At 44.3% G+C, this 25,062-nt stretch overlaps 2 protein-coding genes across 3 annotated transcripts; both read left to right on the top strand.

Annotated features, from left to right (window-relative positions):
* The first annotated feature begins 449 nt into the window (after positions 1-449).
* ZFP91 (ZFP91 zinc finger protein, atypical E3 ubiquitin ligase) lies at positions 450-18,362 on the top strand. 2 transcript variants are annotated; one of them, XM_053397959.1, is made up of 11 exons: positions 450-1,828; positions 2,985-3,010; positions 5,822-6,037; positions 6,550-6,586; positions 7,195-7,281; positions 7,592-7,720; positions 9,647-9,694; positions 10,766-10,844; positions 12,386-12,500; positions 14,837-14,936; positions 15,392-18,362. In XM_053397959.1, exons 1-11 carry the CDS (start codon positions 1,434-1,436, stop codon positions 15,900-15,902), a joined length of 1,743 nt encoding a protein of 580 aa, XP_053253934.1. In that variant the 5' UTR covers positions 450-1,433; the 3' UTR covers positions 15,903-18,362. The 2 variants fall into 2 exon arrangements, with proteins under 2 accessions (XP_053253934.1, XP_053253925.1); XM_053397950.1 differs by having other exon boundaries at positions 451-1,828; positions 9,644-9,694.
* Positions 18,363-21,832: 3,470 nt separating this feature from the next.
* On the top strand, positions 21,833-24,859 carry CNTF (ciliary neurotrophic factor). Its single transcript, XM_053397937.1, has 2 exons — positions 21,833-22,210; positions 23,745-24,859. The coding sequence occupies exons 1-2, from the start codon at positions 22,097-22,099 to the stop codon at positions 24,231-24,233; spliced, it is 603 nt and encodes a 200-aa protein (XP_053253912.1). The 5' UTR covers positions 21,833-22,096; the 3' UTR covers positions 24,234-24,859.
* The last annotated feature ends 203 nt before the right edge of the window (positions 24,860-25,062 follow it).

Genomic DNA, 25,062 nt, shown 5'->3' with positions numbered 1-25,062 from the left:
AAATTATTGTTCTTTTTGCTCAACTGATGGGGCTCTGCTTACTTTTGTTACTGAACTGAACTCTGGATTGGGTGTGTGTTAAGGCTGTTACAAAATATGAAAATGAAGGAGGCAGGCAGAAAACTCAAAAATAGGTATTCAGACTAAGAGTTTAATTTGGTTTACAATTAAAAGTTACAAAGTGTTCTGGAAATTCAATGTTACAATAAGTTACAAGAAAGCAGATTCCAACTAAACATCAGGAAGAACTTTCTGATAGTAAGAGCTGTTTGACAGAGGAATGCACTTCTTCAAGGTGCAGATATGCATGTTGGTCGTTTGGGAGTGAATTATCCCAAGAGATGCATGCATTCTGGCCTTATAATACTTTCCAGTGCAACCTTATTTAGAAATAGGTTCCATTAAATGTACTCCCTAGGTAAGAGAATGTGGGATTTCAAACATACAGCCCAGCTCTATGCATGTCTACTAGGAGTAAATCCTGCTGTGGCCAATGGGACCCACTCTTCCTCGGCTTGTACGCGTAACTATGAATATACAATAAACTACAATTCCCATAATGCCGGCTCGGCCGGCGGCTGCGCAGTTCTAGCCGCGAGAGCGGAAATGCGCGCGTCCTCCGCAAGTCCCGCCTCTCCTCATTGGACGCCATTTTGTCACCGACTTTCACCCGCCACACGACGGTGCTTTTTTTTTCTTAAAGGAGAAGCTACAATGTTTTTTTTTCCTTTTAAATCCTTCCCGAACGTGAAGCTCCGAGAAACGCGGACAGCGTGAAGCTCAGGGAAACAGGTTTTCGGAAGGTACCGAATCTCTTTTTCGTTTCGTTCGTCAAAACCAGAGGCTGTGGGATACCAGACCGGCCCAAACTGCGGAGCGGACGGGGGGGGAGGGGGCGACAACGGCAGGACTGAGGGCTTCGCGAGAACAGCGTCACTGCGTGGCACTGAGGGTTCCGTAGCTCGAGAGAGAGAGAGAGAGCGAGAGAAGCCTCCCCAACGATGCCCTTTCCTCAGGGTAACGAATGACATTTGGCGCGCGAGAGATAACTGTTAAACGGCTCCGCTCTACGACGCGCGCGCCACGGTCAGGATTCCGACAGCGCGCGCGCGCCCCCGACGAAGCTCGCCCGTTGATTGGAGCGTCTTGAGCCAGCCGGCCTTGGCGACGCCGATTGGTGGAGTCGGGAGAGCGGTGGGTGGGGTGTGTCCGGCACCTTCCCTTCTGACTGGCTGGCGCAGAGCGAAGGGGGAGACCTTGCGTCCTGCCTGAACTCCGAACTCGCTCTTGATTGGCCTCGCTCGGCGCGGGAGGACGGGGGCCCGCTGTACAGAGGCGGGGGGAGCGCTCGGCGCTGCTGTCACGAGCAGGAGGGGCAGCCGCCGCCGCCGCTTGGGCCGCCCTTTGAGCCGCCGCCGCCGCCAGCTGCTCTGATGCCGGGGGCGCCCGAGCAGGCGGAGACCCAGGAGGAAGAGCCGCAGCAGGAGCCACGAGAGAGCGAAGAGGCGAGCGCTCCGCCTCCCAGCGGCCGCCGGCGTCCCCCGCCCACTCCCGCAGCCGCTGCTGGACAGGGGGAGGAGTCCGGCGGCAGTCGGGTGCTCCGAGGAGGCCGAGACCGGGGACGGGCGGCCGCCGCCGCTGCTGCAGCTGCCGCTGCTGCCGCCTCACGCCGAAGGAAGGCCGAATATCCCCGCCGGCGCCGCAGTAGCCCTGGCGCCCGGCAGAACCAGGGGCCCGAGACGCCGTCGGTGCCCGGCTCCGAGGCTGAGCCGCAACCAACCGCCGCTCCGCCCGGCGCTGCCGGCAGGAAGGAGAGCCCGCGCGGCGCGTGAGTATTGGCGCTGCTCGCTGGTGAACGAGAAAGGGGTTGCTTCTCTCCCCCCCTTCCCTGTCGCATCCCCACTTTGCCGCTAATGGCATTGCGAAAACGTACATTCAGGAACTTGGCCGCGTTGCCTCACTTTGAGTGCCTCTTTGCGTTATGGCAACGACCCCAGACGAGAATGCCGCGCGCTTCATGCGCTGTGTAATCCTGAGCATGTTTACTCTGAAGTCAGCCCCACAGAGTTCAAGTCGGCTTTCTTCTAGGTAAATATCCCCAGAATTATTTCAGGCAGCTGCAAGTAGGGAAGTCTGCAGTGGGAAGCACACAGCATCTGTGCGTGTTCATGTTAATTAGGGACAGTTACATTGTACTAATTGGGGATTAAGGCACACGCCCCTGACTTGTAGGGCCAGTTTCTATACAGGGTCAGCTTAACTTCATAGGAGAAGTGGCTAGTTGGTGGTAATAAATGCTTCCAGGGGTGGGGGCCCTGAAGTGGGGTGGCGTTGTGTGGTCCTTGCTGAAGAAATCTGGCTTACGCTCAGTACTTTTATAAGCATTGTCCAGTTTCCCCCTCCCTCTTTTTTTGGTGGGGAAAAGTATTGGGAGAAAGTATATGTTGCTTTCTGAAGACTTGGCCCTGAAAAGTAATGAAGAACTGTAATAAAATTAATCAAATAGCTTAGCACTTGAATGAAGTGCTTGTGTGAGAGAACTGGAAAACTAGGACTGACATTTAGGACATTTCTCAACATTTGTGGCAAAAAAAAATAATTTCCTGGAATTTTCCCTAAGCATATAGTATTAGCACTTGTGAGCACAGCTATGTACCTTTTCCTTAGTTACAAAAGGTTATCTCCTCTCTAAGGAGCTCAAAGCAATGTATGTGATGCTTTCTCTCCCAGCTTTCTCCTCACAACAGTCCTATGAAGGTGGCTAGACTAAAAGATAGTGTTTGACTGAGTGGAATTTTGAACATGTATATCCTAGTTCCTAGTGCAATGCTTTAACCCCTACAATCATCCTTAATGATGAAACTTCCTGAAAAGGAACATATATTTTGTTGAAGCAGATATAATGCTTAGAATAAATCTTACTTTTCATGCTGTTCTGTTAGTGGTTTCAGCAGAAATTCACCATGTATTTCATTTCGTTTCAGATGCCTGGATAAAACTGTGGTGAAAGGTAAGATTTGAATGTGTCACATATAATACATTTACTCCCCTCAATTGTATTTAGCCTGGCAGTCCATTCCCAACTTGTAAACATCTGGATATCCTTGAGAGGTTCACATGAATAGTAGTAATTGTTTGTTACCAACTGTAGAATCACGGAGATGTATTGCTTCGGTCCATTGTTTTATTTTTAGCTATTATGGTTTTTAGCTATAACAGTTGGTTGATAGATTCTTTTCTGAACTTGACCTACCTTTTAAAAAATGATCCTAACTCTAATGGTTATCAAAACATCTCATGTAAATGAATTCCATGAGTTGATTTCACATTGTCTTCAGTACTTCAGTCTATCCTAAACTACAGTACTGTCAATTTCACAGGCTAGACGAGTCCCATCTGGATGTGCTGACTTGTCATATTTGCAATTATAATTTTAATTTTAATGTGATCGCTTCTTTTATTGGTCATATGTACATATATACATTGGTCATATATCTTGTCAATGGATGGTGGATCAGGTGTGGCTATGTCTGATGCACCTTCAGTTAAAACTGATACTGATCATTTGTCTGCTGCACACCTTTAATTACTTCAAAACCCTTTTTAATTTTACTGTCTTTCTATCTGTAGCTGACATGTTTAAAGAAAACGTCTCTATTTAGATATCTTTAGTATATATTTCCTCTTGGGTTTCCTGTTAATATAATTAATTAAAATGTGGGAGACCTACTTCCAGGATAGCTACATTTCATTAATAATCAAATAGTACATTATTTAATTATTTGAAACTGGCATGTCTGAAGCAGGGTATGGTAACCGCATCCTGTGTCTTCTAATATGAGTTGCAGGTCCTATTTTCTCTTTTCTGCTAGCTAAGATTATGAGGGGTGAGAGGGGTTGATCAGCCTTTTCTTGGACCTTGAAGGAGCAGTTTCTGCCAAATAAATGTCATTAGACATAGACATATAAACTCTACTTTCTTTCAACTTGCTAAGGACCCTCTGTCAAAGACTCAACTACTCTGTAGTAGTTTTTTCTTTCTTTCAGAAGGTTTCGGGTCCTTTGTAAAGACTCATTTGCTGCTGTTTATACCAGTGAGAAATGCGTGTCCACTGAATTAGCAGTCTTGTTTCTTCCAGAAAGCCCAATCTTCTTATTCTCCTTCCTTAAATGTAAAAATTAAGAGTTTACCCAGAGAACAAAATATTTCAGGTGGGGTAGGAAAAATTGTTTCCTCTTGGAGAGCTTTGTGTGCAGGTGTCTTTCTCCTTACCGCTACTGGAGCTTTCCTATAGCCAGATTTAAATTGCCTTACATTAGATAATCACACAGCAAGTGTCCTGCATGTCAGCATTTATTGATTTATTCTCTAATTGTTCATAGGTTAGGTTGTGGAAGGTAAGAAGTATTGGGATTGTTAGAGCAAACATTTTTAGATAGTGTATAGAGGTATTGGTAGCTTCAGACAAGTGTTGATGGTTATCTTGGAACAATGTGTCCATTTTTGGTCAACTATTTTTAAGAAATGCATTTGATCCGGAATAGGTGCAATGAACAGTATCAAAAGCAATCATTGAAAGAAAGAATGTATAAGAAGAGGTTATTTGTTTTGTATAAAAGTGATTGCACAGAGCAGCCTATTATAAAGAGCATTGCCTATTTACTTATTACAGTTTATATTCCTCTTTGAAACTAGAAGTTGCCAAAGTAGTGTACAACGTAGGTCAGTCCATTAAAAATCAAGCACATTGACCACCTTTAGAGTATAAAAAATTATATCTTTATCTAAGAGAAAGTAAAACTGGTCTAACATATCAAAGGCCCAGGTGAACAGGTTCATAATTACTATTGGTGCTGACTAAATATTGAAGGGAGACCATTTCACAGGGTGGGTAGTTTCACAGCAAAAGCAATATTTATAAACAAAGTTTACATAAATGTTGTGCAACTTGTCTCGAGCTATTTACTCTGCGAGTGCCCTTCTCTAGTGCTGCACCTCCCAGCTTGTGATTCTTTGTGGTCTGGAGAATGCATTGCTTTTTGTTCCATTCCAGCTATATGATTCTAAAGGCAAAGTTGTTGTTGTTTTTATTCTTGATTCAGATAAACTGACCTGGTCTCTGAGGACATCATTTAAGGCCTTTCTCTGTGGGCCCTGGGAAGTCTGTAGGATTGTAACAGGAGAGCAGGCCTTTTCACTTGGTGATTTTCTGCTTGTGGAATGCTGTCACCCAGGCATAGGCAAACTCGGCCCTTCAGATGTTTTGGGACTACAGCTTCCATCATCCCTGACCACTGGTCCTATTAGCTAGGGATGATGGGAGTTGTAGTCCCAAAACATATGGAGGGCCAAGTTTGCCCATGCCTGCTCTCACCCAAGAGTCTTGCCTGGTGCCATCTATATTTTTAGGCACAGGGGAAAAACTTCCCTTTTAACCTGGGCTTTTTGCCCTTCGAAGCCTTTAAAATACACCTATATTTAAAATAAGTGAGGCAAGATCTGTAATACAGGCAACTCCTCATTTGCGTGGCAGTTGCATACCAGGTTACTTGCATGTGTCAGAGGTTGGGCGTCAGCCCTCCCTGCTCTTTCCGGGGCCGAAAGTGGTGTGATTGTTGGTGGTCATACATCAGTTGGACACGCGCAAAATGGTCGCTGCCTGTATCTTTTATTTGTAAAATTTTGGGGTTTTAAAGGTTTTTGATCATGTTTATTGTAATTGGTTATATTATTTCTGTTGTGTCTGTAAGTCCCTTTGCATCATTTCCATGAGTAAAGTAACTAATAAGTAATAATCACCACCTGATATTTATATCACAGATCCCAAAGAAGAGACAGAAGAGGAAGAAGTCTCAAATATTCTTGCTGCTGGAACCCCAGTCGGTATAGCCAGGCCCAGTCGGGGCTGGCGTAGCAACAGGGCAGCAGCTGCTGTTCGTCAGTGTGATACAGATAATTCACGGAGCTCTAGATCCAAGACTGGGTCTTTGCAGCTCATCTGCAAATCAGAACCAAACACAGACCAGTTAGAATTCGGTATGTGCTGCTTTCAGTCCTTGAAAAATGCAAAGCAGGACCAGTAAGGAGTGTGGCCTAGGGTATGATGTGAAGAGAGTCCTAAGCACCAGATGGAGAGGCTTGGAAGACTGCATTTGAAGTTCCCCAACCTTATTGTAAAGCATAAAATTTATAGGATTTGAAAGCCACAAATTAGTATTGTGCCTTAAAGTTGACAGTTGCTAAAAATAGTTTTTGCCCATGTAGTCACGTGCTACACAGACCAGGTGCAAATATAGCTTAGTTGTTAAAATGCAAGCTATTAGCATTTCACACAACACATTTCATTACTATTGATACCTGTGTGGCTTGGGCTTGTAATTTTCTTACGTATTCTTATGTACTGTCCTTTTTGTGCAAAATTGGAAACAGTATCTCCATACGTAACCATGATACGGATATTTGACATGTTGCGCCATCAGTTCTCAGATGCTGATGATTACTGTCCATACTTATTAAGATAAAAATATGCTTTTGTTTCTAACTTTTAGAGGTCACAGAAGAGCATTCATCTCCAGCTGGAATCAGGTAAGAAGTTTTGATTGCCGTGTTCTTCCATAATTAGTGTATTTAGAATATTGGTTTGCACATAAGAAACTGATTCAAACAGGCGTCTTGAATTAATTCAGAGGCTGACTTGCTTAGATGCTCTAAAGTTAGGGGAAGCTAGCCTGTGGTCCTAATATGTTACCTGATAGAAATATTGCCAGTAGCCGGGGTTGGAGGTTTGAAGCATTGGGGATTAACTGTCTACCATATAAATAAATGCTCAGCCAGTTTTAGAACTGATGAGGGCTAAGTTGTTAACCATTGAAATTGATAGGAAAATAGAAGATATATCTAAAGAGATTGTTACAAAGAGAGAGAATGATTTAGATAATGTTAGTTCTACTTGCATTCTCACTACCCTGCAATATGATTCCTGTTATTGGATTATTTGAACTATTGCTGATGCAGCCTCCTAGCAAGTGAACAGATAGCTTGCTGTCTCTTTTGCATGTTCCAGAAAAAGTTCCTTTTGTCTAGTGTGTACTCTGTGCATAATATTTTAAGGCCCAGAAAAAGTGTATGAAGTTTATACTGTTCTCTTCTGTTCATCCTTTCACTTTCTTTTCTCCTCTTCACTGCATCAACAGTGATGAAGAAGAAATGCTTATCAGTGAAGAAGAGGTTCCTTTCAAAGATGATCCCAGAGATGAAACCTATAAACCACATTTAGACAGGTGTGTTCCATTTTCCAAGCAAAAAGGAATTGTATGTCATTAATCTGATGGGCTAATGGAATAGCTGCCAGTTCAGACCCATAGTTAAAAACACACACAAAAATATTAAGTTCCCACTTTTGTGAGCAACTGGACTCTTTAAAAATTGGCAGAGAGCAAGGCATGTTTACTAATTACAGGGATAGCAAACATGAAAACTTGAAGTGCCTCAAAATCCTTGTTGAAGAATTGTCTAGAAGATTCAGGTTATTGCCAAACTGCAGATGAAAGGTTTCCTGAAGTAGCGAGTATGTGATGTCTGTTTCTGCAGGGAAGCTCCAAAGCAGAAGAAAAAAACAGGGAAGGGAAAAGAAGAAAAAGAGAAACAGAAAGAGATTAAAGTGGAGGTGGAAGTCAAAGAAGAAAGTGAGTTTCGAGAAGATGAGGAGCCACCTAGGAAGTGAGTAAAATTCTGTGGCTTTGTGCACAAGCCTCTTAATGTGATCAAAATTAAAGGCCACGAATGTGCTTTGTACTGGATCTGGAATATTTATTTCTATATCACCCATGCTATGAAGTCTGCAGTTGAGTGGTTCTGTAGATTTTCAGAGCCAAGATGAATGTCTGGTTCATTCTTTCTGCTAGCTGGTATTCTACCAACATCGAAGTTATCTGCTGACTTTGCATGGCATTACACTGAGCTCAAATAAGTTATTGAGTTGAATCTAACAAAGTCATTGCATAAGCAGACCAACTTTCATTCACCCAATGGAACTTCACTTCTCTCTTCTTCTTCTTCCTGCACCCTCACCCCAAATATTCTTTGGAGGGTTGAGGAGGAAATCCAGAACAGATTTAGGATGGGGAGTGTTTCATTGTACAAGCACATTATATTCATTTGTTTTTGAAGAACCTGTGGCATCTGATCATTTATAGGAGATTACCTGCAGTCATGGTTTTGGGTCTTTGTTTACTAGATAAGATGTAGAAACTTGCAGCATTTCTCTTTTTGAGGGGAAAGGGGTACTAGATCCTGCAGTTGTGTTGTGCATACAAATTAAATTTCAGAATGTTAAGGTGTATGAAAGCATTGTGCTCTTCTAACATCCATGCTGTATTGGTGGTACTGAGGGTAGGGGCAAATAATGATCCTGGAGTTGGCTAACTGTTCCCCTCCTAAATAGATGCTCTTGGCCAAATTTAGGACTGCATGCTAGGACTTAGTGGGAAGGGAAAGACACCTCACTTTTCTCTTCGAGAACCTTCATAGAGGTAATGATCAGGGATTTCTCACCCTTCCCGCGGGAGTGTTCTAAGAAACAGCAACAGTGGCAAGGATATTGCTTGCATTTTCTGTAAAAGCCTATCTAAATTTATTGTTATAAGTCACTTTGAGTTTTTGTAAATAAATAAAAAAACAAGTTTAATAAATAACAATAATTTTGTGATAGAGAGACTACCTCTTCTTCCCTCCACAGAGGAGGAGGGAGGGATTATATCTCTTCCCTCTGCTTTTGAAGTAGAAGGCAGCAGTGTACTTTTCACAAAACCCCATTGCAAAGATTTTACTTTACTTTGCCTGCACACATATACCTCAAGACTAGAAGGGAGGAGTTGATAAGACCTCAAGGAATTGGTTTGATTAGGAAGCCAAGCGAAAATTTTAGGTCTCTGGAGAGATCCCTTAATGAAAAGAAGTTCCTATTAGAAAAAACATGTTGCAATACTAGAATTTATATCTTCTGAAAGTTGTACATTGGGACGCAGGTGACACTGTGGTCTAAACCACTGAGCCTCTTGGGCCTGCCCATTGGAAGGTTGGCAGTTTGAATCTGCATTGTGGGGTGAGCTCCCGTTGCTCTGTCCCAGCTTCTGCAAACCTAGCAGTTTGAAAGCATAGCACTGCAAATAGATAAATAGGTACTGCTGCTGTAGGAAGGTAAAAGGCGTTTGTGCTCTGGCACTCATCACAGTCCTCCGTGCACCAGTAGCGGTTTAGTTATGCTGGCCACATGACCCCAGAAAGCTGTGGGTGAACACCAGCTCCCTTGGCCTGAAAAGCAAGATGAGTGCCACACCTCAGTCGGCTTTGACTGGACTTAACTGTCCAGGGGTCCTTTACCTTTACCTTACATCTGCTTGCTTGGGGGTTGGTTGTGTTAGAATGAGTTCTGTGCCAGCCGGATAACAGAAATATATGTAAATAAGTTACATTTTATTGCGAATAAGCTACTTGTTCTGTGCTGTACTTGTTTTATTTTAGTGGTAGATTTTGTCATTAATCAACTTGCCATCTGAAGAATAGTTCCCTTTGCATGTACATCAGTAATTGTGCTTTCTTTTTCTCTTTGTTTTCGCTTTTGTCCTTGTGGTCTTGTTCTAGAAGAGGAAGGAGGAGAAAAGATGACAAGAGTCCACGACTTCCCAAAAGGAGGTGAGCTTCTTTTACTTTTTCTATCTTAATGTAGTGATACAATATAAACTTGGCTAACTGGATATTGGTTATCTAAAGTTCTGCTGAGGCAGATCCTCCCCATGTATTTAGTTTTGCATATAAAAAATGAAAGACTCTTCTGTGTATCATAGCAGGTTTCTCTACAGTCTACATGGGAACAAACTAGTACCTTCTGTGGGCTTACACTAGTCTCTTTTCAAATAACCTAATCCCATTTGATACAGTATGTTTACAGGAGTGATTAAATTTCTATCCTTGATTCAGGTCCATTCTGTGCTGTTTTTTCTATACTGTATTTCCTTTGCCTGCTCAATTCTTGCATACTTTGTAAAGTGAGCCAATCACCCATTCCCACCACCCTTCTGAGTAATACCCCTCCCCACCTTCTCACTATATAGAAGGATCTGGCAACTTCTGTTTCAGTGTATCTGAAGAAGTGTGCATGCACACGAAAGCTCATACCAAGAACTAACTTAGTTGGTCTTTAAGGTGCTACTGGAAAGAAAAAAATTTTTTTGTTTTGACTATGGCAGACCAACACGGCTTCCTATCTGTAACTGGAACCATTTATAATATTCATGGTTAAACAAAAGCAAGAAAACCTAAACGAAACTTCGTAGTCCCAACTGCAAACCATCCTGTTAAGAGGATAATGACGCAGCTTGTATACATTTCTAAATTCCAAATACATTGTGATCCAAAGAGTTGCTTCTGGGGGATGGCTGACCGCGTCAGTGATAAATTGTCCCTCTAAGAGTCAGGCCCTAAAGGAATGGGGAGCAGAAGTTGTGTTGAACACAACAGTGCAGATGTTTTTCTGCAAAGGATTTCAGAAACCACAGTTACTCTAGAAAAATCATTTTTTTTAAAGTAACATTTTTATTGAGGTTTTTCAAAGAATTTTTCCATGTCAAAAGACTAATGTGGCTTCTTTTACTGCTCACCCCTTGCAGTCCACCTCTCTGTGTTCATTAGAAAAGTATATTGTCTACATTTGTAACAGTACTCCATGTCATTCTGTCCCCATCTTCTCTCCTGTTTTTTCCTTAGGAAAAAGCCCCCAATACAATACGTACGTTGTGAGATGGAAGGATGTGGCACAGTTCTTGCACATCCCCGCTATTTGCAGGTGAGAATAATTTACAGTGGTGCCTCGCAAGACGAAATTAATTCGTTCCGCGAGTCTTTTCGTCTTGCGATGTTTTTCGTCTTGCGAAGCACGGTCTGTCGCAGCTGCGCCTTTTTTGTGTGTGTTTTTTTTTGTTCTTTTTTGGGGGGGTTTCACTGTCCGGGCGCTCGGCCCGGCCCGAGGCCCCGCCGGCGGGCAGCCTCGCGACCGCGGGGCACGGGGGCTAAGGCGGAGCCCCCGCTTCCCCGGCCTCGTCCCCTGCGCGACAAGGCCGCTCGAATCTTTGAACCGCCGCCCCGGAGGGCGCCAGGTACCCGGACCCTGGGCGGAGGGAAACATGGACTGCACGACCCCCCGACCGCGCTTCCGCTGCCCTGCCCCCTGCGGGCCTCCGGAGTTTCCCTCCAGTCGGCCGGCACGCCCGAGGGGCCTCGTACGGTGGACGGGCCCATGCCCGGAGAGGTCCGAGGGGGCCGCCAGCGGCAGGGGCAGCCGAAGCCTTTCCCCCTGCCCGGCGCCCGGCTGCCCAGTGATGGGACGCCAGAGGAGAAAGACCCGGCGGCGACGCGAGCGACGGCGCATCCCTCTTCCCGCTCGCTGGCCCAGACACCCGCTGCTGCCTGCCAGGTGGCCCCCGGCCGGCCACCCGCGCGCGCGCCCAGAGGGGCTCCCAGCGCGTCGACGGGCGGACACCGCCGCCGGCCGAGGGGTTGCCCGCGCCCTGCCCTCCGTGGAGAGAGGGAGGGCGGCGGGCTACCGTCCCCGAATGCCGACAAGCCGCGCCGCTCGGGGGCGGCGGCGGGCGGCATGCGCCGCCTCGCTCCGACCGCCTGGTGGGGCGCCGCCACGGTGCTCCGCTCGATCGCTCGATTGCCGGCCCGCTGCCCGCCCTTCCCGCCCGCGCGGGTTAGGGCCGGGCGTGGGTGCGCCGCGCGTACCCCGGCCGGCGCCCCTGTCGCGCCTGGCGGCGTCCTGCGTTGGTGGCCTGGGCTCGCTCACTCGCTTGCTCGTGGCATCGGCATGGCATGGTGGGTCGGAGCCTCGCCTGGGCGCGACCGCCCGGGCCCTCGCGCTCTTGCGAAGCATGGTCCGTCGCAGCTGCGCCTCTTCAAGCGGCTTTAAGAAAAAAGCGCAAGACGTTTTCGTCTTGCGAAGCAAGCCCCTAGGGAAATTCGTCTAGCAAAACCGAAAAACCCTTTCATCTAGCGAGCTTTTCGTCTTGCGAGGCATTCGTCTTGCGGGGCACCACTATATTACTATCTGTTTGCATCTATTTATTTTTAGTTATAAATAATTCCAAGGCCTGTGTAATCAGTGCTATTTTCCTTAGCCCTCATACTACCATGAGTTGGTAGAAAATCCTTTAGGAGGAAAGGCAGGATGTAAATTTAATAAAGAAAATAAATGTTGCATTATTGCCCTTTATATGCATGTACTAAAGTGTCACAAATGCTGGGCTTGACTTTACCAGGGAACCTTTCTTCTGTTACTATTTTTACTATTTTTAATATTTGTGAACCTTCTGTTTCCCTTGTTTTCAGCATCACATCAAATATCAGCATCTGCTGAAAAAAAAATATGTATGTCCTCATCCGTCTTGTGGGAGACTATTTCGGCTCCAGAAGCAACTTTTGCGGCATGCCAAACACCATACAGGTAGTATAGGCTATAAGACAAAATTGCCACACTTTGCTAAAGAACATAGGACGAAAGCAATAGTGGCCAGCAGGGTAGTGTGGTGTTGTTTACTTGGATTCCCAATGTGAAGGTTGTTGCCTCTAATGGGGGAGGGGAGAGCAGTGCAGTGCAGGCACAGTGACAGAGGCAGTCTGCTCCTCCCAACACTGCCCACGCCATGTCTCCTCTCAGTTACTGGTGGCAACCTCTGCATTGGGAAGCTAGGTAAGCAACACGACTCCACCAGGTTATTATTATTATTTCCTCCACCTGGAGGAAAATGAATAGTTTTTCTTTTTGTGTGTGTGAAACCTCAATCCAGGTGTGATGTGCACAACAAATAGAAATTGTAGTAATTTCAGTGTTTAATAAAATGCTGAAATAAAACCTTCAGTGCAAAGGTGGAGGAGTTCTCTTTGTGTATTCGGGCCTTAAAATGCCCATTAGGTTTTTGGTCACAGCTTAAACTAGCTTTGAAAATAAGCACCTGCAGGTTATGCTAGATCCCCAAGTTTTTATCACAAGCCAGCATCAAACCAACCCAAAAATATGAACTTGATGGGGTGGGGGGGAGGTTAATCTGTATACCTAATCCTGGTGGCTTGTTCATCAGTTTCTTCCATATAGTGGAGGTTGGCATCCTTTTCCATATGAAAGGAGCTGCAATTACTCATAACATACTGGGCAAAGGTTAATATTAAACTTACTATTTACTTATTATTACACTAATAGCCCACCTTTTCTCCAACAATCACACTTCTCCCCCTCTCCATTTAATTTTTGGTGCCTGAAACTTGTCAAGTGTCAGTATTTAGATCTGAACAATCCTGAAGAAATTTTGTCTGGATACATATATTCTGACATTCACAAAAAGTAAACTGAAATGTCCGTATTCAGATAAGAAAGTAGACCATCTGCTACACATATACACTCAAAATGTTGACGATGACTAGTACAGAAGAAAGCAGTAGGCAAAATACTAGGTCCAACCTCCTAAAGTTCTCTTGTTGTATTCCCCTCACACTGAATCTGATCTGTAGGGTAGGAGTGGGGAACCACTTTTGAAAAGCAGGCAGACATATCAGTAACCTGATAGCAGATCAGAAGGATCTGAACCCACCAGAGAGCAGTGGTGCTTGCATTCAGCAGTCAGTTTGAACAGTGGCAAATGGAAGCCCTGCTGCAAAGGAACAATACAAGAGAACAATCTAAGCTCCATGCTTCCTATTTTCCCTTGGCAGTGGGGCTTGTATTCTGCGTTCTTTAAATTTGCCAGCTTTTACTAAACATCAGGTGAATGATAGATGACCATTGCTGGCCACAAAGAGCTGTGATGGCCAAATTGGCTGGCCTTATGGGCCTGATTTTGCATGGTCTGGAGGTTCCCCAACTGATGTGAGGAAGAAGGCGAAACAAATGAAATACTAGTTATTTATAAATAAAAAAGAAATGACCAGCAACTGTTACTCAAATGCAAATTAAGTATTTTACATTATATCTATCAAGCTATTTTATGTCCTTATAGAGAAATCTGGCCCTGCCTCCTATTTCTGGCTACTTCCCTATGGCTCTTGTTTGTTCTTGCATTTGTTTTGATCTAACCCGGACTGTTTCTTCCAAGGGCAGTGTCTGTTATGGGTGAAGTTTTGAAAGGGCTTTGTGCAAGTATGCACATTTATTTGCTTGTATATATTTGTATGGAAGTTGTGGCCTACAGGCACCTTAAAATGGGCAATGTGTAACTTTAATAGTCTTCAAAGAGAAATACTATTTACCTGTGATTGGCCCAGGGGGAAAAATAGTCTGGCCTAGATTCAACTAATGCAGCACAGTAGCCAGCGCAAAGGTTCCCACTAGTTCAGTGGGGCTTCCCCTCCCATTCCTCCCTTAAATACACTGGGTTTAGAAGAGCTCCCAGAACAGCATGGGGGGGGGATTGGTCCATTGGGCAAACATAAATGCTTGCACTGATGGAGCAACTAGAAGAGTGTGACACTGCATTCCTCCTTGTGTACCTTGCAAGTCTAGTGTGGAGGTTTTCCATACCTTCCCTCTTCATTGGAGTCTTTTTGGAAAAGAAAAAGTAAGGGTGCATGAAAGTAACATCTAGGAATGGCTTGGTAGTGATATACAAATGTATTTTCAGCTGAGAAATATATCCCTGCTACTGTTAAACAGCCCCCCTCACTCTTACAAGGAAAACATTTTAAAACATGAGTATTATGATCGGAGCATTAAGGCATTTTCCAGTTGTACAAATAGGGATCTGATTAGGAACAAGACTTGATTATAGAATACTGTGTGCTGCTTTACAGATCAAAGGGATTATATTTGTGAATACTGTGCCCGTGCTTTCAAGAGTTCTCACAATCTGGCAGTTCACCGAATGATCCACACAGGCGAGAAGCCGTTACAGTAAGTAATGTCATGCTTTATCCTGCGTCTCTAGTCATGAGGGATTAGACCAGCTATATCTTTGGGTGCCTTTCTTAGGCTACCCTTCTGTATTCCACTCTTATTTCTTTCTTAACTTATTTTGAATTCTTCTGCCCAACTTGATAGGCCAGAGGTGCTCTAAAATATTTGTTTAAAGAATCACATTCCTGTAGTATCAGCAGCAGAAATAACATCTGTATTGTGCCAGAATTCTTCAGGCAGAATTTCTCTGCCCTCACACTGGTGACACCTTTCAGCTACTTGCCTAACAGGGAACAGGTCTACTAAGGACCTCTGGGGCAAGGAAGGAAGTAAGGCGGAGCAACTCATTTGGCCAATGACTGAGGCTAGGTTTCCCTTGTGTTGTAAATTACAAGACTTTATTCTTACAGCCATATTTCATAATTCTTTTCCCACCCCACTTTTTTCTTTAGATGTGAGATCTGTGGATTCACCTGCCGACAGAAGGCCTCATTGAACTGGCACATGAAAAAGCATGACGCAGATACATTTTACCAGTTTTCATGCAATATCTGTGGAAAGAAGTTTGAGAAAAAAGACAGCGTTGTAGCACATAAGGCTAAGAGTCACCCAGAGGTGCTTATTGCTGAAGCCCTGGCAGCCAATGCAGGCGCCCTCATCACCAGCACTGAGATCCTGGGTACCAATCCAGAGTCTGTTGTCCCGCCCACTGATGGCCAGGGCCTCCCCCTTCTTCCAGATCCCCTTGGAAACACCACTCCTGGAGAATGTCTACTGCTGAACCCTGACGGGATGCCCAAGGCATATTGCAGTGGGGGTGATCGGGTCAATCTGATGGCCGACGGGAAGATCTTTGTTGGCACTGCTAGTGGCGAGAGTACGGAAGGGCTGGTCATGAACACCGAGATCCTTGGAGCGACCACTGAAGTTCTAATTGAAGATTCTGATTCTACAGGACCTTAATAGGGAAAAGGAGCACATGGGTGTTGGGACAACTTGAACTTGTATTTAAAAAAATAAATAAATGGGAAAAGCTTATTCAGTATAGAGAAACTAAAACATTTAAATTACTAGTCAAATAACTAAAGGGCCTGCTCCCCCTCTGCCCCACCTCTCCTCCCTCCCAGAGTGGATCACTACACATTCTTTCGCAGTTCCCTTCTTGGAGAGGAATGTTGCCTTTACGCAGAGACTGACAAAGCAAGGAATTCTTGTAATGCAGTGAAGGGAAGCAGCCAGAGCCTATCCCTCTCCCTGCCCTTCCACAGTAAGCAAACTTCCTGCTTCTTGACCCAATGTTGCAAGATTGAAGGTGTTTGTATTCTGGATCACTATCTCATTTTCAAAACCCTACTTTGCACCTCCCAGTCACGTCATCCTTTTCTATGCATTATTAAATTCTGACCCTTTGCAGGCTCCTACTTCTCCTAGGGCTTGGGAATATAGCTTGGCACTTTAGGACCCTTCAGCAGGATGAGCTGTAAAACAGCATATATTCCCCCTTTCTCTCATCCTTCCTTCTGCCTCACTAAGGAGAGAGAAGGGGATTCTGGCACTCGGGTGCTCACTTTTTCATAAGGGGTGCCATCCTTTTCTACAGTTGCTCTGGCTGCAAAAGCCCTGTGTAGGAGAGGCAACAAGAATGGGTGCTAGACTGGTAAAAGAAAATTTGCACTTTGAACGTGTCTTGTTTTTAAGTTGTGATAACAAATTCCTTATTTATTTTATTTTTTAAAACAGGATCTCTTAGCAGCTGTCTAGGGAGGATTTTCTTTCCAAACTAATTCTTCTTAAGGGGTATAAAATGGAAGCAGCCTCTTCAGCAAACCATGTTAAGGAATTGTCCATCTCCCTGCTTGAAGGAAGTGCTAGTGTAGCAGAATAGGTCTTTGTGCCCTTTCTAGTGAACAGGGAGATTTCAGCATTTGTTGTTGTTTGGAGGGGGAGGATTTCTTTGTGAAGAAGTAATACCCACTTCAAAGCTTTGTCCTGTGTCAGCCATTAATCTCTTCCCCCCAGCTTTCCTAACGCTTTGCTCACTTAAGTTGCATTATTAGTTTTGCATTTCTCTAGTTTTGGTAAGATAATGCCATTAAGGAAAAGCCTGTTTTTGAGGATGTGTTATATATAGACTGCTGAATAGATTGACTGTCCAAAGATGCTTGGACCCAGTCTTTAAAAACCTATTTAGATGCAACACTGACATTGAGTGGTGGCAGCTCCAGACCTCCTTGGCCATATATCCAGCACTTTCACATAGGTGCATATCCTCTTGTTTCTGTCATACGTGGTGACTGGGGTATCACTAAGGAGTGCAATAGTCTAGCATTTTGTGGAGAAAAGCAACTGACACCTCAAAAATTTACTTGGATATAATTTGCATGAGCTTTTGACTGTTACCCGACAGCTTGTGGTAACAAAGTATTCCAGCGAACCTACTTTTCTATTTTACTGGCCTAGTGTATTCAGGAACCGAGAATGAGGAATTATCTTAGGCATGATCCTGATTTTTTTTGTTTGGTAATGTTGCCACCCTCTTTTAAATCAGTGGTTATAGAAATAGGTTTTTCAGTCTATACTGTAGTTCTACCTCATGTAGTTCCAAATTACTCTGGATAGCACTAGCTAGCATCATTCCCAGCCACAGTTTTGAGTATCTGGAGAGATGTGTAAATGGAGCTCCTTTATTGAGTTGGAAGCTAAGCATCAACCGGGTATTTCCATGGGGCACTAAAATGATGCAAACTATTGCTGTCTGCCAGGGTTTTTATTTACCAACTTGTGTTCCTTCCGTTTCTGCAGACTGGTTGGAGGTTTGTCAACAACCTGCTAGGCTGCAGTGTGTAGCTGGGGTGCTGCATGTGGCTTTAGGCTGTGTGTTTTACAGGCTTGACATGAAGCTACGTATCCTGTGATTAGGGTTGACACCAGAAAGGTATTTGCAGTTGAGAGCTTCTTCTGTATACTGCTGAAGGGGCTGTCCTCTTTTCTACAGTATAAGGAATTTCACTGCTGTACCAGCAAGAACACATCATAGGCTCTTTTTCAGTGTTGTAGGGGCTGTTAACGTTTGCTGTAGGTAGGTAGTCTCCAAAGTACTTGAAGTTCTTTCTCAACTTGAGTTGCCCATCAGCTTATTACTTACCTTTCCTAGACAGCTCTGTTGATCTTTTTTCCCCTCTGTTGGTGTGTGTGTATGTGTGTCTGTGTATGATTTTGTCAAAGAAACATTGTCTTGTGTTTCACCAGGTCAGCTCCTTGCACTCTGGGGTGAATAACTTCTGGTCTAGATTTATGAACTGAAACCATTTGCCTTGACATAAACTGTTCCTGCTGCTTCCCCTTAATGTGTCTCCCACCATACGCATGCAGTTTTGCTTCAATCAATTATTATAATACTTGCAATAAACTATTTATATTTTCTTCTTATAAGCTTTTTCCCATGGGAAGGAAGCATGGTGCTGGGAGCTGAAGCTATATAATCTCCTTTCCTCTGTAATATGGGATAGTTTACAGTAACTAATTTGATACTGACCCACTCTGGAAGCAGTTTGTAGTATTGTCCAATCTGTAGACTCACCTTGTCCGTGTAAGCATTGGATCCCCTTCCTGTCAGTGTGAGAGATGGTGTGCATCCTGCACCCCACCACCACCAAAAAAAGAGCTAACATAAGCCTATTTCCTAATCTGATATGTATGAATTCTCTCTTCGGCATTTATATGAACACCAATAGAAGTGATGTCAACAGGAAGCTCAGGGGTTTTTCAATGGTGGGTGAGCTTAGTATGTTAGAAATGGTCCATTTACTTCAAATAGTTTCTGAACAATGGCAATATGGTGGAGTCTTTGTAGGGTGGGGGAGAACTGCTAAATCCCTGGAGCAGCTTTCCAGGATGATAGTGAAGAACTAGAGGCAAACTGCACTAGCATTGTAAATTCCTACCAGAGAGGGAGCAGAATTTGCGATACTTAGCAGAACTACCTGAAGTAGTAGCCACTGGGTGGCAACAGAGCTGTGTTGCATTGTGGCACACCCCTATTTTTTAGTGTTAAGGGAAGGGATGGTTGAATTGACAAGTCTTTGATTGCTTAAAAGCCTTGTTGCATATAAAAATTTCCACCAAGTGATGGAGATTTGGGGCAGGGTGTCGGGGGAGGGCAGTGATAAATCCATGTTGATTAAGGGTTATGTAAACAAAAATAAATAAAACAATAAAAAGGGATACTGTTTTTCATCTCTTGTGTTTAAGATGGGTAAGCCATAACCAAAATAAATACTTTTAAGGGGGAAAATAAAATATTTCATGTCTCATTGCATACTGTCTATATGGAAAAGACAAAGGAAGCTGCTTTCCATGCACCTGCATCAGTGCAGGAGCAATCCCATACCACTGAAATGTCTACGAATGAAGCAATTTTGATATGAATTACACCACCTGGTGCCAGATTGTTTCCAACTGATGGGATGCACGCCAATCTATGTGGTTGGGTTCTACCTAAATGGTTGATTCATTCACATTCCTGAGAGATTATGGGCAGAATCCAATGAAGTAATTCAGTTAGCGCAAGGATTTCTGGTTGTGCAGTGAAACTTTCCCTCATGTGCCCTCCCCAAATTTACTTGGGAGATCTGCAGATCACATAGCGGGGCATGGAGAGAGAGGGGGGTACGGTAATTTCTGTTACACAGCCAGCAGTCTTCGTGCTAATGGCACTACTTCGTTAGATATTACCTTACATTATTTACACTGAAAAGATACTGGAAGAATAGGTATGGTTCATTTAAACTGTAACTGGATTCTGTCTGGGAAACCTTACTGTTTACTTCCACAATAAAGTATAAGTCTCTGGGTGGGTCACCCTTAATAGAAAACAGAAAAATGAATTAATTAGCACCCATGTCAAGATTTTCTGGAAGCAGTTGTGTGGGATGCAACAGACTGATGAAGGAAAAAAGTTATTGGCCTCATTTGCATTATCAGGCAAGTACTAAGCAGGTTAGGTCACTGAACAGAAGCAAGCCCTGTTGTATGGGGTAGATAAAACCAGATTAGGATATATAGTGTCTTTAGGAAAGTTGCATAGGAGAGGAGTGGGCTAGAAGTAAATGTCAAACGAGAGGGCTGTAATCATTTCAAGCCAAGTTCCTTAGGCAGCATAATACTGATTGGTGACTTCTTCACTTTGGAATTGCTACTGTTTGTATATCACTAGTATTAACAACAAACAGTTGAAATACATTGTACCAATTGTATGCCATCTGAGATAGTGTGTGTGTGTGTGTATAAAGGCACAGAAGGGAAGCATCCTGCCAGGCCCCAATGCAAGCTGCTAAACAGATTTTTTTAAAAAAAGAAAAAAACATCCAGACTCTTCCTAAAACAATGAACTGAGAAATACCATTAGAACCACATAGGAATTTTAGCTGGACCCCCTTTTGTCAATTGGAGCTGAAAGTGGTGGCAGTAATGAGAATGGAGGTACTGTAATTCTCAGTGAATTTGTGGATGAAGTTCCAAGTGTCTATGAATCCCAGATAGAGGCGGGGAGGGGGCTGATGTCCCCATACCTTTGAGTTAAACTGGCTTTGCAGAGACTCAAATTGTCAAAATGCTGTGTGACAGATGGTTAGATTTATTTTTTACAGGCAATTTTGGTAGATGTCTGAAGTAGAGAATTTCCTGCCTCCATGCAGTTTGAACTGGGGGTACCTTGTAGCTCTGTTTCTACTAAGGATTCAGTTGACTTTGTCATACCATAAAGCCTAAAGATAAACAAGAAGGCATGCAACCTTCACTGAATGTTTGCCTGTTTGGAGCCACATGACGTATTCCCATACAGTGTTGTGTGATGTTAGCCTGATGGCGACTTTTCTGCTGCAAAACATGGAAGGGGGGCAATTTGCAGTGGATCAGAGGAAATGCTTAATTCCTCCCCCTGGGTGAAGGAGTAAATGTGCAGAGGGGCACACCATGTCTGTGCTTTCCATGCCAGTGTAATGCTGACTCACACCCAGTTGCTTTTCATGGATGATGTGAACAGCGTGCATTACTGAAGCAGTTTGCACATGTCCTTGTATAAAGTAGGGAGCACCATGCAGAAAGAACCAAGAGAGGAACGTGGATCAATAGCTTGTTCTCAAAAGATAAGGCACACACTTTGTGCTAGCAGTCTTCTCCAGCATTAAGTGTAGAGCTAACAGGGAAATGTGTTGCATATCCAGGCAAATATGTACCTAGCTGAGTCAGTCAGGTGATGGCGGGGTTTTTTTTTTGGTTTTTTAAATAAAAGTACGGTTCTGAGCAAAGAAACGAGCTGGAGTATACAACTCTGCAGCACCAATTTTTTTTTAATAATATTTATTAAATTTTCCATTTTAACAAGCCAATAAAAACCACATTATCTGCAGCACCAATTGGACTAGGCCTTGCTGAAAGGATTCACATTACAAGCCCAGTCCAAATGCATAGTGATGAATGGGAATGTTTGATGTTGGGAATGAAGCAAATGCAAAACAACTCTCTGCTGTGTTGCTGTTTCCATTTGGGCTTTTAACAAGATGTGGAAGGAAGACAGTTGCTGGAGGTAAAAATTTGAGAGCCACACAAGGTAATAATCCCTGAGGGAATGGTTCATTGGCATTAGACAGCTGCCACAGAAAGTATCCAACTAAAGGTGCTGTCAGTAGGGCGACTGGCTTCCTTTTGTGCCTTTTATCACGGATGGCTAGGCTTTGTGGCATCGAATTTACAGGGATTAGGAGGTCATTGAGCCGGCACGGGCAAATCAAAATAAAAGCGGTAAAAAATAATGTAAGGAAGGGGGAGGGTACAAGCAAGCCTCAGAAAAGGGAATAGACAACTCTGGTTGTCTTGTGCTGAGTGGGTTGGAGGTTCTCAACGGGGGGGGGTGTGTGTGTGTGAAATGTCTGTGTTGCTCTCAGAGAGTTAAGCTCTGCTGCCAGGAATTTGCAGTTTCTCCCTAGGCCGCGGGGGATGGAAGAGGGCGGGAGAGCGGGCAGGCTATGCAACAAGTGGAGAATTCTCTATTGGCCTCTGGAATGCATGAGCTGAGCAAGGGATTTCTGTGGACACCCAGCCTTATGTGAGCTGTGCCTTGGCTCTTGCTGTCCCTTCTGGGGCAGCCGAACCGGGTGATGGCTTCATCAGAGCGGCTCCCTGGGATGTCCCACCACCGCGACCTCTGCCGCCGCACCGTTCATCTGCTGAGGAAGATGCGCTCAGATGTCAGTAGCCTCCTGGAGTCCTACGTGAGTCTTTTCTTTGAAACTCTTCTTCCCACTCTCTGCAGCTCAGATGTCTTATTTGCTTAGCCTCAAAAGCTCTGGCCACCTGTTTTCTTTGAATTTTGAAAGCAGGGCTTCATTTCAGAGGGAAAAAGAACCCTGTTGATCTTAAACTTCGTTGAGCTTTCTGAGGGAGCGAAATGTTTGTCGTTCCACTGTAAGGAAAAAGTGATGCTTTTGCACTGATCAGGTGTGCGGCTTAGCTGAGTGTGGAGCCAGGGGAGCCTTTCCCTTGGGAAAGCATAATGGGCTTTGTGCTCTTTCTTCTCTCACAAATTAGACCATTTTTACCAGATAAGGCATCTTAATGCTCCCAGTATGGGGTGCCTTTAATTTGGATTTCTAGTGAGATTCATAATTATAGATAAGTGGTTGTTTTTCCTAATCAGGGCTTAGTTAGAGCCTTCTGTGCATCAGGTTATTTAATTTTATTCCAGTTGAAACTGTTAAGCCCCTAATCTCTACCTGGTGTTTCGGTAAATCCAGCCCTGCAGAGGGCATCTAATCTTGATGGGAAGGCACCGGTCAGCTCCTCCTCACTCCACTCCCTTTGAAAGCAGTCTTCATAGTTTTATATATTTAACAATGAAGGGGGAAATGAATCACTGTGGCACAGAATCAAGTAATTAGAAAGGGCCGTATATCTTCCCGAGTCCACTCCCTGCCCACAGGCAGAACCATCCACCCACAACTCGGCTGGCGCTTTGTTACAGCAAGGGCAGAACAAATAGCTCCAGATAACTCATGCAATAATTTTAAGGCACATATTGGGGATCAAAGAAAAATAAGGAAAGCAAGCTGGGTTTGACCTGGAAGGGGGTGGGGGACTCATTTCCATTGCCAAACCTTGGTGGTCCATCAAAGCAATTGTCCCAGAAGGAATATTTTGGAGCAGTCTTGTCATGGTAGGAAGTAGGTTTTCCATCCCTATCAGAAGTCAAGACAGAGTTCGAACCAGGGGCTTAATTTAATTATTTTGTAACAGACCTGCCCTGGGGCAGGGTAGGGGTGGAAATAACAGGATGGGACCCACTCGGTTCCTATAATATAGTGCCATCTTGTGGAAGCTACATGTATAACATCTTCTTGAAGTACCTTTGGAATCCATATCTGAATGAGGTTTACACACCTCCACAGACTTTCCACATTTGCCACACTGTATACTGTAATTATTAGTTATTAAGTTATATACTGATTACATGCCAAAATTGCCTAAGTGGTTTGCAATTATAAAATCAATCCGTAGTTAAAATACTGTGCACAATAACGCTAAAACGTCCTGAATTAAAATATACAACAAGACAAGCAATTAAATAGCATAACCATTAAAATAGCTAAAAACTTGATAAAGCAATAAAATCACAAGTCCAGTTCAGGGGAATGCCAGGGTGAACACTTGTGGTGTAACGATTGCCTCTAGAAAAATATGGGCAGAATTTCTGAAAACCTTTTTATTTTCCCCACCTACTTGCTCCCTTTCCGATTTCTTTTCTTCTAGGTTGAGAAACAAGAGTTGGACAAAAACTTCAACCTGGACTCGATTGATGGCGTGCCAACAGCTGGCACTGAACAGTGGAGCGAGATTTCAGATGCGGAGCGCCTAGGAGACAACCTGAAAGCTTACTGGGCATTTCAGATATTACTGGATGAAATCCTGGAAGAGCAGAGGTCCCACTTGAGCCCAGACGACACAGCTTTCCATGAGTCTATCCAGTCTGTTGTGCTCCAGGTCTCGGGTCTCGCTTACCAACTGGAGGAACTGATGGCAATGCTGGAGCACAATGTACCAGCCAAAGAGTTGGGAAGTATCAGAGATGCTGGTGGAAAGAGCTCATTTGAGAAGAAAATGAGGGGCATGAAAGTACTGCAGGAGCTTGCCCAATGGACTGTCCGGTCTGTCCGGGACCTGCACCATATCTCCAAGTCTGTTCAGACAGGCGCCATTCCACGTTCGAGTCGCCGCCTGGCTCAAGCCCAGAAGAAATGAGGCTGCTCTTCTCTGTTGAGGGTCTTTCCTTTCCAAAGGCCGTACCTCCCTCTCAGCTGTGGTGCATTGGATTGGTACAGTATGGTCCGAGTGAGCCCTCTGATGAGAGAGTAGGAGTGACTAGCGCTTTCCAGATGTTAGTATTTATTTCCTTTTGAGAAACCCTCAAATTCAAGCCGCATACCAGCATTAATTATGGTGTGGATTCACACAACCTTTGACGTGGAGACTTTAGCGACCACATGCCGGTTGGGGTTGACTTGCACGCACTTTGTTCTGAGGATTCAGGGTGGGTTGCAGGAAGTGTAGCTTTAGAGAAACCTCGGAATTTAATCTGGGGAAGGTCAGCCAGCAGGTATACAGGATGAACCAGAGATTTCAGCCTCTCCTCTTTCCCCTTCCCACCACATTCTGAACCCTGCAGTCTCATTTGCTGTTACTGTTTGTTTGAAGATTGCATCAAAATCCTTTTTGACTTCCACACGCTGGGAGGGGGAGAAAACTTTTACTTGAGTTTGCCTTGACAGTAAGTCATCTGAATCCACCCCTGCTGAATTTCCCTTGGGCAAATTCAACTAAAGTGATTATGTAAGCTGGATCCATTGCAGGGGGGTTGGACTAGATGACCCTTGTGGTTCCTTTCAATTCTATGATTCTATGTCATGGTAGATAACAAAGCCCTGCTCAGATCTTGGAACTCACAACTTGTCACAGGCATCTATTTGGCTGTAGTCAGTGGTGTCCCTCTGCTGAAGGAAGGCTGTCCAAGTTAACATTTGAAGTGATTTTCACTTATTCCACCTTCCCTCTGCAGCCTTACGTTGCCCCC

Source organism: Podarcis raffonei, chromosome 1, assembly GCF_027172205.1.
Source record: "Podarcis raffonei isolate rPodRaf1 chromosome 1, rPodRaf1.pri, whole genome shotgun sequence".
Lineage (NCBI taxonomy): Eukaryota > Metazoa > Chordata > Lepidosauria > Squamata > Lacertidae > Podarcis > Podarcis raffonei.
This window is presented reverse-complemented; position numbering and strand designations above follow the sequence as displayed.

Excerpts from the sequence above, each read along its gene's own strand:
- ZFP91 (XM_053397950.1), top strand. The coding sequence starts at position 1,434 with ATGCCGGGGGCGCCCGAGCAGGCGGAGACCCAGGAGGAAGAGCCGCAG. Across the intron at positions 9,695-10,765 it reads CCACGACTTCCCAAAAGGAG|GAAAAAGCCCCCAATACAAT; the intron begins GTGAGCTTCTTT and ends TTTTTTCCTTAG. Across the intron at positions 10,845-12,385 it reads CACATCCCCGCTATTTGCAG|CATCACATCAAATATCAGCA; the intron begins GTGAGAATAATT and ends CCTTGTTTTCAG.
- CNTF (XM_053397937.1), top strand. The coding sequence starts at position 22,097 with ATGGCTTCATCAGAGCGGCTCCCTGGGATGTCCCACCACCGCGACCTC. Across the intron at positions 22,211-23,744 it reads GTAGCCTCCTGGAGTCCTAC|GTTGAGAAACAAGAGTTGGA; the intron begins GTGAGTCTTTTC and ends CTTTTCTTCTAG.